This window comes from Papaver somniferum, chromosome 5 (genome assembly GCF_003573695.1).
Source record: "Papaver somniferum cultivar HN1 chromosome 5, ASM357369v1, whole genome shotgun sequence".
Classification (NCBI taxonomy): domain Eukaryota; kingdom Viridiplantae; phylum Streptophyta; class Magnoliopsida; order Ranunculales; family Papaveraceae; genus Papaver; species Papaver somniferum.
Genome location: NC_039362.1, coordinates 179,889,216 through 179,902,043, shown reverse-complemented (window position 1 = coordinate 179,902,043; position 12,828 = coordinate 179,889,216). Strand labels below are relative to the sequence as shown.

The window sequence follows — 12,828 nt, the reverse complement described above, 5'->3', positions numbered from 1 at the left end:
TACATTCCTGCTAAAAATCAGAGTATTCCGATATACGAAACTTCACCATCCACAAATTTTAATTTCAAGCGTTAATTTTCAACGGTTGATATTCAAAATGGTAGATAGTAGTCTTATACGTCTCGTAAATCAAATTTCAGATGATTAATGTTTTTTGGACTATTACAACTTTGACCATTCCACGAAATTCAATTATTTTATTATGTAAGCTGATCCTCAAACTCCACAAATAATGTTTTGGTTCATGCTCGGATGGAAAGTGTGACGGTGTGGTATGTAGGATATTCATCCAATGTTTTTTCATTAAACAACAAATTTAACCCACGAATGCTTAAATTAACATGGATGATCAGGGACGACGCTAAGAGAGTACACATGGTGTCTACGGACCTCACATGATTTTGAATTTGCATAAAATTAGGCTAGGATTTATGGTAATTTTTATACTGCTGTTGCAAGTACATGTGCATAAAATTAGGCTAGGATTTAGGATAATTTTTATACTACTGTTACAAGGTTACAGTTAAATTTGCTTATAATTACTTATGTAATAGGAAACATTTAGATGTCAGAGTGGAATGGTTGTATATCTGGAAACTTAAAGTTCTTCCTAGAGTGCAACTGTTTATGTGGAAATCCCTTAGTGATTGCCTGCCAGTCAGGGAAGATTAGGAAGACATATCCCTTTAGATACTCAATGTGTTATGTGTAATAAGATTACTAGTGAAACAACTGACCATCTTTTCCTTGAATGTAATTTCTCTGAAGCTATTTGGAGAGGCATGTCTTATTCGCATATTTTTTACAACGAAGAAACCTTGGTTTTGAAAAATGGTGTGTTGAGTGGTTAAAAGATAAGATCAATAGAGATGTTTGAGCTTATATCATTTGGTTTATATGGAAGTATAGATGCAGAGTCGCCTTTGATGGCATTAAACCTAATCCCATTGATCTGATAAATATTATAAAAAAAAGATCTGAATTTTTTTCAAGTCACTAATCTGAGCAATCTCACTCACCAAACAGCTAGACCTAAAAAAGCTTGTGATCTTCCTTATCCAGGCTGTAAAACTGGGTCAACTAACATGTGTAGTAACTCTAATTATATTATGTTTGATGCTCCTTTTAATAAACTGTCTAAGAGCTTTGCTTACGCTCTGGTGTTGTTTGATAAATCTGGTTCTATTTGTAACTTTGCAGAAGGTAAAAGAAAGTGCTCTGATTCTGATGAGGCAGAAGCAAGAGCTTGCAGGGAAGCCACAAGGTGGGCTAGAAACTCAGGAATAAACGATATCATCTTCTTTAATGACAATCTCAATGTTATTAATGGTATGAGGAGAAGAGATTATCGATAAAGCTCTGGACATCAACAATTCTTTTGCTTCTTCTTCTTTTTTTTTATGTTAACAGAGATTGTAATTTTATAGCGGATAAAATAGCTAAATAAATACATAGATTCTTATATCAGGATATTGACTCTAGGAAGTGGGAAAAAAGTTTGGAGCTAGATTTCCTTAAAAATGTTTGTAAGTTGCACGGTGTTTCTTTTCTTGCTTAAGTTTTAATGAATTTCCTTTTACCAAAAAAAATAAATAAATTTATATTGCTGTTGCGAGTACATGAAGAGTAAAACTGAAATTTTAGACTTTTTAGTACATGTCAAAAGTTTTTTTTTTTTTTCGATCACGCGAAAATTTGTGTGGCTCCATCCCTAAAAGTGCATCGAGGGAATAAACAAAAATGGTTTCGTGGTGTAGTTGGTTATCACGTCAGTCTAACACACTGAAGGTCTCCAGCCTAAACCTGGGCGAAGCCAAATTTTCTTTTTCATTTTGAAATAGTCTTATTCTTATGAAAGAAAAGGTATAAATAGTTAACAGATTTACATAGTAAAAAGAAAGACAACAGACAGAAAAATAGAAATGCGTTTTAAACAGAGAAATTCCATGCCAATTGGAAATACATAGTTAACTGCCCGAATTCTATCTTTGCCGTGTGTGGAGGAGGATTAAGGACTTGTTTCCCAATAAGACTGAGTGCGTGTCTTGAAAGAAGCTGAAAATGCTCCAACCAAAGAGATCAAAAAATCGTAATGGAGTCGGATATCTCTTAGACCAATAAATGGAATATTTTTGCGATGTCAAGATAAGAGGTGTTTCCTGACACGATAAGTATGGAAGCTGTAAAGTAATGCAGCTAGCGTCGCAGCCAAAACCGATAAGATCGTCAACTTCCCAAAATCCTGAAATATATCGTTATCAATAAGAGAAGAACTTAATGTTAGTATATTGCAGTCATATGTTGCTACTTTCTTGAGATTTAAGCTGGCTTTGAGAAACTAAATTGGGAATGCTTAATTATAAAACAATATATATACCTGTGGGTTTGAGATGATTATACCCATAACATATGACATGAGATTCACTGAAGACTGCAGTGAGTTCTGTACTCCTCCAACGATGCAACGATCCGATTCAGGAACTTCATCCTACCCAAAGATTGACAATGTAAAACGACTTTGAAAAAAGAACAAGTGCCCATATAGAAGAGAACTCTTATCAATTTAGGCAGACAGTGAAGCATGGAAGCTTCATTAAACAAGCGACACTACCTGCACTTGTTGCGTGACGGACAAATCAAACATATATAACCCGATTTGTGATGCGGCACCTCCAGCCATTAGCATCCACGCTGAGATATTGCTATCTTGAATCCATACAGAAACAAGGCATAGTAGCAGAAAGCTCCACTACAATCGCAAGTTTACGTTTAGATATTGGGACTGCAGATTTCTTATTGAGTAATAACTAGTAACATGGATACCTGAATCCAGATAGCCCATAATCCTGTGCGCAGAGTGGAAATACGTGAGTGTAAGAATGGGTACAAAAGAGTTGCACCAATCCCAACTATAGCGCTGATTCCGCGCAGTATGCCAACAATATAAGCAGGTATTCCCTTCCACACCAAAGTAGCTGTCATTAACGGACCAAAGCTGCAAACAAAACAAGTCATAAATGTTCACATTTCAAGGACCAGAGATCTTGAAGCTTACAAGGGGTTTGTTTTTCGCTGACTTGGCGTCTGGATCTGACTCAGATGTCAGACTATTTTTTTAGTTTAGGTTGGATCTGATTTGCTACATGACTCAGACCTAATCCCTGATTCTGACCCGTTTGGGTCCGGGAATAAAATGCCACTCACTCGTACAATCAAGCCATTGACTCATATATTTTTGAGTAAGATTGAGTCAGATTTGACTTTAAAATAATCAATCACATTGAGCCAGATACAGATGAGTCAGGTGACTTTAATTAGATCCGCGTGAGTCATAAAAAATTAAAATAAAAAATGGTGTTAAACTAGACAACAATGAACCACACCGGATTTCGTTACCTGAGGATATTCCAATAAAGTAAACATACAGCTAGTCCTGGTAATAGAACATCTTGTTGCAAGTACACAATCCAAGCATCAAGGAAAGCTACTCTTGATAGATGCTCTACTTTCTGTCTCCAACTGTATACTTTAAATGGCGAAGTACTTCCTAAGTGAGAAACCAAGACCTTGGTGTCAGTTGCCATAGATGGAATTCTTTCTATTTGGTCCTTCTGTTCAAATCTTGCATTTCTCTTTTCATCGCTTTCGCTTAGAGCTGGAATTCCATCATAAACAGACTTTAGAAGCCAGTACTGTAACCAAACAGATGTAACATTCCATAGTGCTAAAGCCACAGCAGATGCCTCAACCGATATAAAACTGATAATGAAACCAGAAGCAACAGGCGCGAACAGTTTGCAGCTTAAATCGATTCGTCTAATAACTGAATTCATGTTTGACAGTACTTTGGGAGGTTCTCCTTTCGCAATCACTATCACCCTGTTGCATCCATATAACTTCAATAACTGAGACAAAAAGGTCAAATGTAAATAATCAAATGCAAATATGAAACTATATTACCATTCTTTCTCAACCAAGATAGTTCCAGCAAGAGTGGCAAGAACACCGATTGCCCCGGAGACATTTGTCAAGACAATAAGTGAAAAACACACTGCAAAACCTGTATGTATCATGCTAGAGTGGACCAATAACCAAGTCACTGTGACTCCAGCCACAATAAAGGATACACTTTGAGTTAACATCCACCAGCGTAGAACCTGAAATTAAACCGATTCTCTCAAAACATATACAAGGTCAATTCTGCTGCAGTAAAACTTGTAAGATTAATTGCCGGATTATCCGTGGAAATTGCAAATGACACAAAATATGAACTAAACCTGCACATATGTAAGCTTATCCACCAATTGCCCAACGATGGGACCAAATAATGCAATAGATGCAGCTTCCACAACACCATATACAGCAGTAAGTATTAAAGAATCCGGCCAAACGCTCATCATGTATAAACCAACCGAGAATTCCCACATCCTGCAAGCAACAAAAAGAACAACTAGAAATTAGAAACAGCTAGCACATATCAATTTAATGAACCATTAGTTGCGAAATAGACATTGTTCGACTTTTGACTATACCTTGCACACCATCTTGCAAGAAAATGGCCAGCGTATAAACGTAAGACTAGAGAATTCTTGTAGGCTAATTGGTGAGAGTAATCATGATGACCAAGAAGTGACTCCGTTACTTCATTTGCTTCTCCCATTTCTCACTAGCTAATAACTACTGCTACTACTCCTAAGGCTTTCTCTGTAAGACACTCTGGTGTAAATGGCCTACACATACGACTATGTTAATTTGACCTGAGTTCGAACCTCATTAGCTCCTATTCTCCAGAACGATCAAAACAAAAATCATATAAGTAGATTGTTATCCTCCCGTAATAGGAACTAACATAGCAGGGCCTCCATTATGTATGTATGACTTTAATACTAAATGAAAAATTATATAAGAACATTCTTTATATGAAAGTGACATAGTTTATTATTGTTTTTGGACTGAGCAAACATCATGTAGAGCAAATTAATGTCATTACCAGACAACTAAAAGAGATGAAATAACTAACATATGGATAGAGTCAAGCTCTTACATCTAATCTATAATACTGTCCTTTGTTAGTATGTCTTTTGCAGGCTTGGATTTTTGTCTAAAGAAAGAATGTTTAGAAATGCTCTAGCTCTTGATCTAAATCAGTTTGAGAACACTATATTTTCTTGATTCAGTCAGCTTGTTGTATTTGTTAATGGTTTTAGTGTCGACATGTGATGACACTACACCGTCACGCACAGTAACAAGAGTCCAGCTGCCAGAGGAATGCTTAGTAGGATACAAGGCAACAACATTATAAAAAAATCAATAACAATTTTCTGTTGCAAATAAGTCAACTTAAAATATAATCCTCAGGGTAAAAGCTAAGGATCATCAGGCAAAGAAAATGCAACTTCGGCCAAGCTTGGATGGAATTGGGTCTGATGCAGTTTTTGATTATAATGTTCTGCGCATTGATATTGGAACAAAAACTTCAGCTCCATACAGGTTTCTCTAAATCTCGCCTAACTGCATTCGAACTAAATGTTATATTTGAGGAAATTTTACCAGACACCTAAGCTCATCAAATTTTTCTATTCTACCTGACATAGATTGTGCCAGTTTATTGTATGAGCTCGCGCACGATACAATTTGGACTCGTTTATGTACGCAAAGATTTACTGTTGTCTGTTATTTTTGTATGTAAATTCTGCACAGTGAATTTGATCCAGGAGAACTTATTTGAACTTCTGAAACTGATGGTGCTGAACTCTCTAACTTGTTGTTGCAAGTAAGAGATGGTCCAAAGTATTCTTGGATACAGGAAATTTGTAAGAGAAGAAAGTACTGGAGTAAATATTGCTAACTTGGATCAACAAACGGAATTCAGTGAGCTCGCCTTGTCCACTTTCACCATTACGCAACTTTCTAAAGTGAAAGAGGTGTTTCCTGACACGGTAAACATGGAAGGTGTAGAGTAATGCAGCTAGCATCGTAGATAAAACAGATAAGATTGTCAACTTCCCAAAATCCTGTTAAATACATTATCAAAAGAGAAGAAATCAATGTTAGCATTCTGCAATTATAATCTAGTACAATCTTTGAGATTTTAAGCCGGCTTTGAAGAACTCAACTTGGAAAAAGGCTTAATATATAGCAATTATACCTCTGGGTTTGAGATGATTATACCCGAAACATATGACAAGAGATGCAGTATAGACTGCAGAGAATTTTGTACTCCTCCAACGATGCAACGATCCGAGTCAGGAACTTGATCCTACTCATAGATTGACAATGTAAAGTGACTTTAGAAAAACCCAGTATCTAACATATATGAAATTCACCGTTTTCATGTATAAACTGTCTCTTACAGAAGTACATAGTAAAGTAGAGAAGGGAAGCTCCATTACAATAGGCTAAATTCTTATAGAACAACATTCAAAGTACAAGAACGAACTGGATATAAAATTTGAGGATGAGTTTTACCTGCATTTGTTGCATGACAGACAAATCAAACATCCATAACCCAAGCCGTGATGCGGAGACTCCACCCATTAGCATCCATGCTGGATATTGTTGTTTTGAATCCATACAGAAGCAGCGCATAGTAGCAGAAAGCTCCACTACAATCACAAGTTTATGATTAGAGATTTGGACCAGATTCTCATTGATTAGTTAGTATTCTGACAAATTTAATCTGGGAGTTCTTTTTACAAAAAAGTAGCCCCAATTGATGACTATACATCTGTGTATTGAATCTATCCAGATCACTTTCAATGGTACCAATCTGCCTGAAATTTCATGCTTGAATATGGTACATTATGACCTCATATTCATTGAGAGTTCTTGCTGGTTTGTCTTACTAGGAAAACAGAAACGCAAATGTTCAGAAGGCATCGAATAACATGAATACCTGAGTCCAGATAGACCATAATCCTGTTCGCGGAGTTGAAATACGTGAATGTAAGATTGGGTACAAAAGAGTTGCAGCAATACCAACGGTAGCACTGATTCCACGCACAATGCCAATAACATAAGCCGGTATGCCCTTCCACTCCAGAGTAGCTGTCATTAACGTACCAAAGCTGCAAATTGAAACCAGTCATAAATGTTCACATTTTAAGGACTCGGGATCTAGAGAACAAAGAACAACGCCAGAATTTTGTTTACTAATGAGGGCCTGGTTATGGGCAAGTGTTACCTGAGCACGCTAAAATAAAGTAAGGATAGAGCTACTCCAGGTAACACTACATCTTGTCGCAAATACACTATCCAAGCATCAAAAAAAGCTACTTTCGATAGACGTTTTGTTACTTTGTGTTTCCAACTATGTTCTTCTAATGCCGAACTACTTCCTTTGTAAGAAAGCAAGATCTCGGTATCAGTTGAAACAGATGAACTTACTTCTACTTGGTTCTTTTGCTCAAATCTTGCTTTTGTATTTCTATCGTTCTCACTTAAAGCTGGAATTCCATCATAAACAGACTTTAGAAGCCAGTACTGTAACCAAACAGATGTAACATTCCATAGTGCTAAAGCCACAGCAGATGCCTCAACCGATATAAAACTGATAATGAAACCAGAAGCAACAGGCGCGAACAGTTTGCAGCTTAAATCGATTCGTCTAATAACTGAATTCATGTTTGACAGTACTTTGGGAGGTTCTCCTTTCGCAATCACTATCACCCTGTTGCATCCATATAACTTCAATAACTGAGAATTCAAAGCAATCAAATGAAAAGTATTCTAGTATCAAGCTAATTACCATTCTCTCTCAACCAAGATAGTCCCGGAAAGAGTAGAAAGAGTACTGATTGCCCCGGAGACATTTGTCAACACAACAAGTGAAATAAACAGTGAAAAACCTGAAAGTCTCAATCCTGAGTGGACCAGTAACCAAGTCACCGTGACTCCAGCAACTATAAAGGACAGATTCTGAGTTAACAACCACAACCGCAGAACCTGAAATTAAACTACCGATTCTTTTAGACATATATAAGGTCAATTCAAGTGCAATCTATCAATTGCTGCTCTATATGTGGGAACTGGAAGTGAAAACCAAGTATGAACTGTATACCTGTACATATGAAAGCCTATTCACCAATTTCCCAATAATGGGACCAAATAATGCCGTAGAAGAAGCTTCCACAACTACATATACTGCGGTAAGCAGTAAAGAATCCGGCCAAATGTTGATCATGTATAAACCGACTGAGAATTCCCACATCCTGCAAACAACAATAAGATTAGCTTGCACATATCAAACTGATGAGCCACGAATCAAGATAAGTTGCAAATTAGAGATTGGTTGACTTTTGAGAAGATTCAATATTATCATTCATATACCTTGCACCCCATCTTGCAAGAAAATGGCCGAGGTATAAACGCAAAATTAGAGAAGATGAAGGATTCTTAATTTCTTATGGATTAATTGGTGTGAGGAATCATGACCAAGAAGGGGCTCCCTTACTTGATTTGTTTCTCTCATTTCTGACTAGTTCCACCACTGCCAAGGTTAGTTTGCTGGAAGACACTTTGGCGGAGTTAGTGGGATAAAGTCGATGGGTATTGATTATCTGGAACCGGTTGCAGAAAGAAACAAAAAAAAAAGAGGGTTTCGCCAAGGTTCGAATTGGGGACCTTCTCTGCGTTAGGAAGACGTGATAACCAACTACACCACGAACCTTTTTTGTCCAGTAGCAACTAAATAACCTATTTGTACTCTTTTGTTTTTTTGAAAGTTACAAACCATAGATAGCAAACAACAGAAACAAAACTAAATTTATCAATTTATATTTTTGTTTTTGAAAGTTAAAAGCGATTTTTTTTATAAGCATGAAACAAAACTAAATTGCTATTATACGGGGATGTTGTACCTATATAGTCATTCGATATTATTTGGTGTAGAAAGGATGGGATTGCCTGATCCTAGATGGTTGTTGATAAGTTTTCTTCTTCACTTCCATCAGTTGCATAATTTGCAATTACATCTGCTGTTTGGTTCTCTTCCTTATAGTTGTGTTGTATGTCACAAAGAGGAATCTGTTTCAATCTCTATTTGATTTCGGAAATCATTTCCGCAATATACCATAGAGCTTCCGCCGATGATTTTATGAAGCGCATCACATTTTCCGATCCATTTCAAAGATAACTTTTGGCCATTGGCGTTTCGTTGTCGTTCGTGTTGCCAGCAATGTTTCCCATGTTTCTATCGTTAGCACTGAAGGGATTCCTAAAGGTTGTGCGTGGGCGAATAAAATGTGAGCATTTGAGTCTCTGCATGTGAAGCATGCTCGTGTCATTCCTGGGTTTCCTATGGCTGCACCATCCGTGTTAATTTTTATCCAATCCTGATATGTTCTGGTCCATCCCGCTAAATCATTGTTGTTGCTCTGATATTATTAGAATTGGCCCTGGATGGTGGTTCCCCGGGTATAACCGGTGGAAGTACCTGTTTTATCCATTCAAATTCATGTTGCTGCTTCAAGGTTAGAGCTAGAATAATGTCCGGAGGCGTATGTTGTTGTCTGAAAACGACTTCATTTCTAGATATCCACAGGTTCCATAATAGGAAACAGAAGGATGACATTGTAGGTGTATGGCTAGAGCCTTGAAGGATTTGAGAGATGTTCGTCTAAGTATTTATCTGAATGTTGGATGTGTGGTGGTTGTTTCAGTTTGCATATATGCGAGATAGGAGGTTGGTCCAGGTAGAGACGGCTACTGGGTAGTGAATAAGCATGTGCTCGGCTATTTCTGTTTCCGAGTTGCACTGGGGCATTGATTAGAATTAGTGAGTTTAATCTGGTGTAGGATAGAGAAGGTTGGTAGACCTTCATTGATAACTTTCCACAAGAAAGCTGAATTTTGGGTGGACAGTGTAGGGTCCACAGGAATTTGGTTGGGGGAGGGGGCTTTGGTTGTAGAGGTTATCTTGTTGGATTAACCAATTATAGCCAGAGGTCGTTGTGTATTTTCCTGATTTTGAATGCGCCCATATGATTGTATCTGGGGGATTATCTAGGAGTAGATGTATATTGATGATGTGTTGGACAACATTAGGAGGGAGATGATTGAGATTTTCATGATTCCAATTACTTGTAAGATGGTCAATGAGATCAGACACTGATTGGGTAGGGTAGCATTGGGAGGGGTCAAGGTTTAGAAATTGAGGAATCCAATTTTCCTGGATAGGAGTGTCTAAACCGTTTCCGATACAATGGAAAATGAATTGACGGAAAATAGGTAGGAGTGAAGCCATTTGCATCCATTGTGGGATGGAAGAGGAAGCTGTGGGTGTGTTTTCTTGGAAAATTAGTTGGTTTTGTAGATATTTGTCATTGTATAATCTGGAGAAAATGGAATCAGAGTGTTGGATTTAGATTTTTGAACTTACTTTAGTTATATATCCATCAAAGATAATCTCTCCCTTGTTGGAGTTTTTCTCTTGTTAGTCACCGTAATTTGCTCCTTTTAAGATAGAAAACCAACATTAAATATCTTGTTCTCATAAAATAAATTGTCAGTTTGTAAACACATTCGAGAAAAATGGAACTACCATCTTTAGTGTAGATTGAATTAAAATTCGATTTGGAGGTTAGGTTTCCTATCGAGAGCAAATCTTCCTTCTCTACCGTTGTCTTTATTTTGTTTATTTACCTGAGGTTCTCGTTTGTACCAGAACAACATGAGAGGTAAAAAATTTAGATTGACACTATCATATGTATTCTTTTGGTTAAAGTTTTCTCCCCCTCCAAGAAAACCTTGTGAATCTCTGGAACACGAGAAGGTTGTATTGATCTTTTGATACTCACTGTAATAAGCACCTTTTAAGTTAAGCTACAAAACGAATTCTAATAATCGGGTTGTCATGAACTAACTTGTCAGTTTGTAAATATTTTCGAGCAATATAGAACCACCATTTTAAGCGTAGATTAAATTAAAATTAGATTTGTTGTTGGATTTAATCGTCCGTATTTTTTTTCTTTACTCGAAGCTCTCGTCTTACCAAAACAACATGAGCAGTAAATTTTTTAGATCGATACTATACAACACCTCTTGTTTCTCTTTCTCTCTCTCTAAGAAACTCATCAATCTCTGGAAAACAAGATGGTAGTGTTTTTCTCTTGATACTCACTGTAATATGCTCCTTTTAAGTTATGTTAGAAAACTAATTTCTAATGATCTTATTATCATGAATTGACTTGTCATTTTGTGAAAAAGAATCGAGGACAATAAAACCGCCAATTTAAGTGAATGGAAAATCAAAATAAGATTTGGGGTTAGGTTTTCTCTCTGAAGCAAAGTTCTTTTCTCAACATTCGTTTTCATTTCTTTATTTATTTACTCGAAGTTCTCAATTATACCAATACAACATGAGAGGTAAATTGTTTAGATCGCGACACTATATAAAATCTCTTCATTTACTCTTGTTTTTCTTCCCTCGAGAAAAGCTCGTGAATCTCTGCAGCACAAGACGACAAATAATTAGTAATAATAATGATTTACCATTCTACCGTTTTTATCATATTCTATAATTTTAAGAAATATTGAATGTGTATATTAAATTCTATTTTAATTTACAATATATATAATGAATCGAATATATTTTCGTTAACATTTGAAGTCTCTCGGTAACATAGTAAATACATTCAATTGAATTACAAATGCTTTCTTATCCACTGACTTATACTCGATTTTGGATATCAAAAGAAAAAAAAACTTATTACATTAGATAGAAAACTGCCCACCAAAAGAAACTCCTCCAAACCTTTTTTCTTTTTATATAACCAGAGAAATCAACTCGTATTGAATGACTTAATTGCAAACAACAAGGAAATAAGCAATATACATGAGGGATGGATAGCCTTTTTTAATTACCACAACCATAAATGTCAAAACACTTCAATAAGTTGAATGAAAACAATAAAGATACTAATTTGCAACTTTTTTATATCCAAAAAGGAAAAATCATATCATGATAGATTGTATTATTAACGTAGTAACATAATTTCATGAGTATCCTGGCTCCTCATTCACATGATGGGAATCAAAACTAGGTTGTAGTTAAATTAGTTATCTGTAGAAAATGTTACCAAGAAAAAATATTAATCAACAGAAACTATAGTCTACCTTCCTTTTCTTTTTGCGGGGAGAACAGATGAAGAAAGTAGATACATACTCCCCAAGCCTAAATTTTGTTCTTATCTATGTGTGTCATAATAATCAGCTTTCTTCTTATGACTTGTGTTTAATTAAACTATTTTTTAATACATTCTGCCTTGTAGGTATTATTCATCAGAGATTCGAATTTGGTAATCCATTATGGAGAGTGGTGGGTGTTGATAATGTCCGAGATTTGACACTGTGATGTTTATTTGTTTTGTTTTTGAGACTCTATGGATGTTGTATGGCTATTTTAGTTGAGCCTCACAATTTGCTATGAATTTTTTATTCTTTAGTTACTCTTTTGGAGTTAATTTTCACTCTTTTTCTCTTTCAATTGATGGAAGGTTTGGCCAGATTCCATGGATCAAATTGATTCTCTGCAAACCAAAAGCATTTTAAACCCAATTAGGTTAGATCAGATTAAAATACTCAAAAAAAAAAAATCAGAAAAATATGAGATTTGAGATCAAGAAACCCAAACCAAAGATATGGTATTTTTTTTCTTCTGTAATCAAATCTGAATCACAACTACCAATATCACCACAATCAGAACACAATTGATTAGAGATGTTTGTAATATGACTATATGAATCTGAATCAATAGGTGTCCTACATTTAACTTTTTCCCCAAATGTTGTTTATTCGGTTTTGGATATCAAAAGAAAACCCTTATTGTGT

General features: G+C 35.9%; 1 protein-coding gene and 1 pseudogene across 1 annotated transcript; both read right to left on the bottom strand.

The window, feature by feature from the left end:
• Positions 1 to 1,953: 1,953 nt before the first annotated feature.
• LOC113278250 (solute carrier family 40 member 1-like) lies at positions 1,954 to 5,439 on the bottom strand. The gene is made up of 8 exons (XM_026527145.1): positions 4,533 to 5,439; positions 4,278 to 4,428; positions 3,961 to 4,157; positions 3,397 to 3,879; positions 2,824 to 2,995; positions 2,612 to 2,749; positions 2,378 to 2,488; positions 1,954 to 2,242 (listed from the first exon to the last, which is right to left on the bottom strand). Exons 1-8 carry the CDS (start codon positions 4,658 to 4,660, stop codon positions 2,141 to 2,143), a joined length of 1,482 nt encoding a protein of 493 aa, XP_026382930.1. The 5' UTR covers positions 4,661 to 5,439; the 3' UTR covers positions 1,954 to 2,140.
• Positions 5,440 to 5,662: 223 nt separating this feature from the next.
• LOC113278249 lies at positions 5,663 to 8,490 on the bottom strand (annotated as a pseudogene).
• Positions 8,491 to 12,828: the final 4,338 nt, after the last annotated feature.

Coding starts and splice junctions, on each gene's coding strand:
- LOC113278250 (XM_026527145.1), bottom strand. CDS start 4,660: ATGGGAGAAGCAAATGAAGTAACGGAGTCACTTCTTGGTCATCATGAT. Junction 4,158..4,277: donor ATAAGCTTACATATGTGCAG/GTTTAGTTCATA, acceptor GTTTAATTTCAG/GTTCTACGCTGGTGGATGTT. Junction 2,996..3,396: donor CTTTATTGGAATATCCTCAG/GTAACGAAATCC, acceptor TTTTGTTTGCAG/CTTTGGTCCGTTAATGACAG.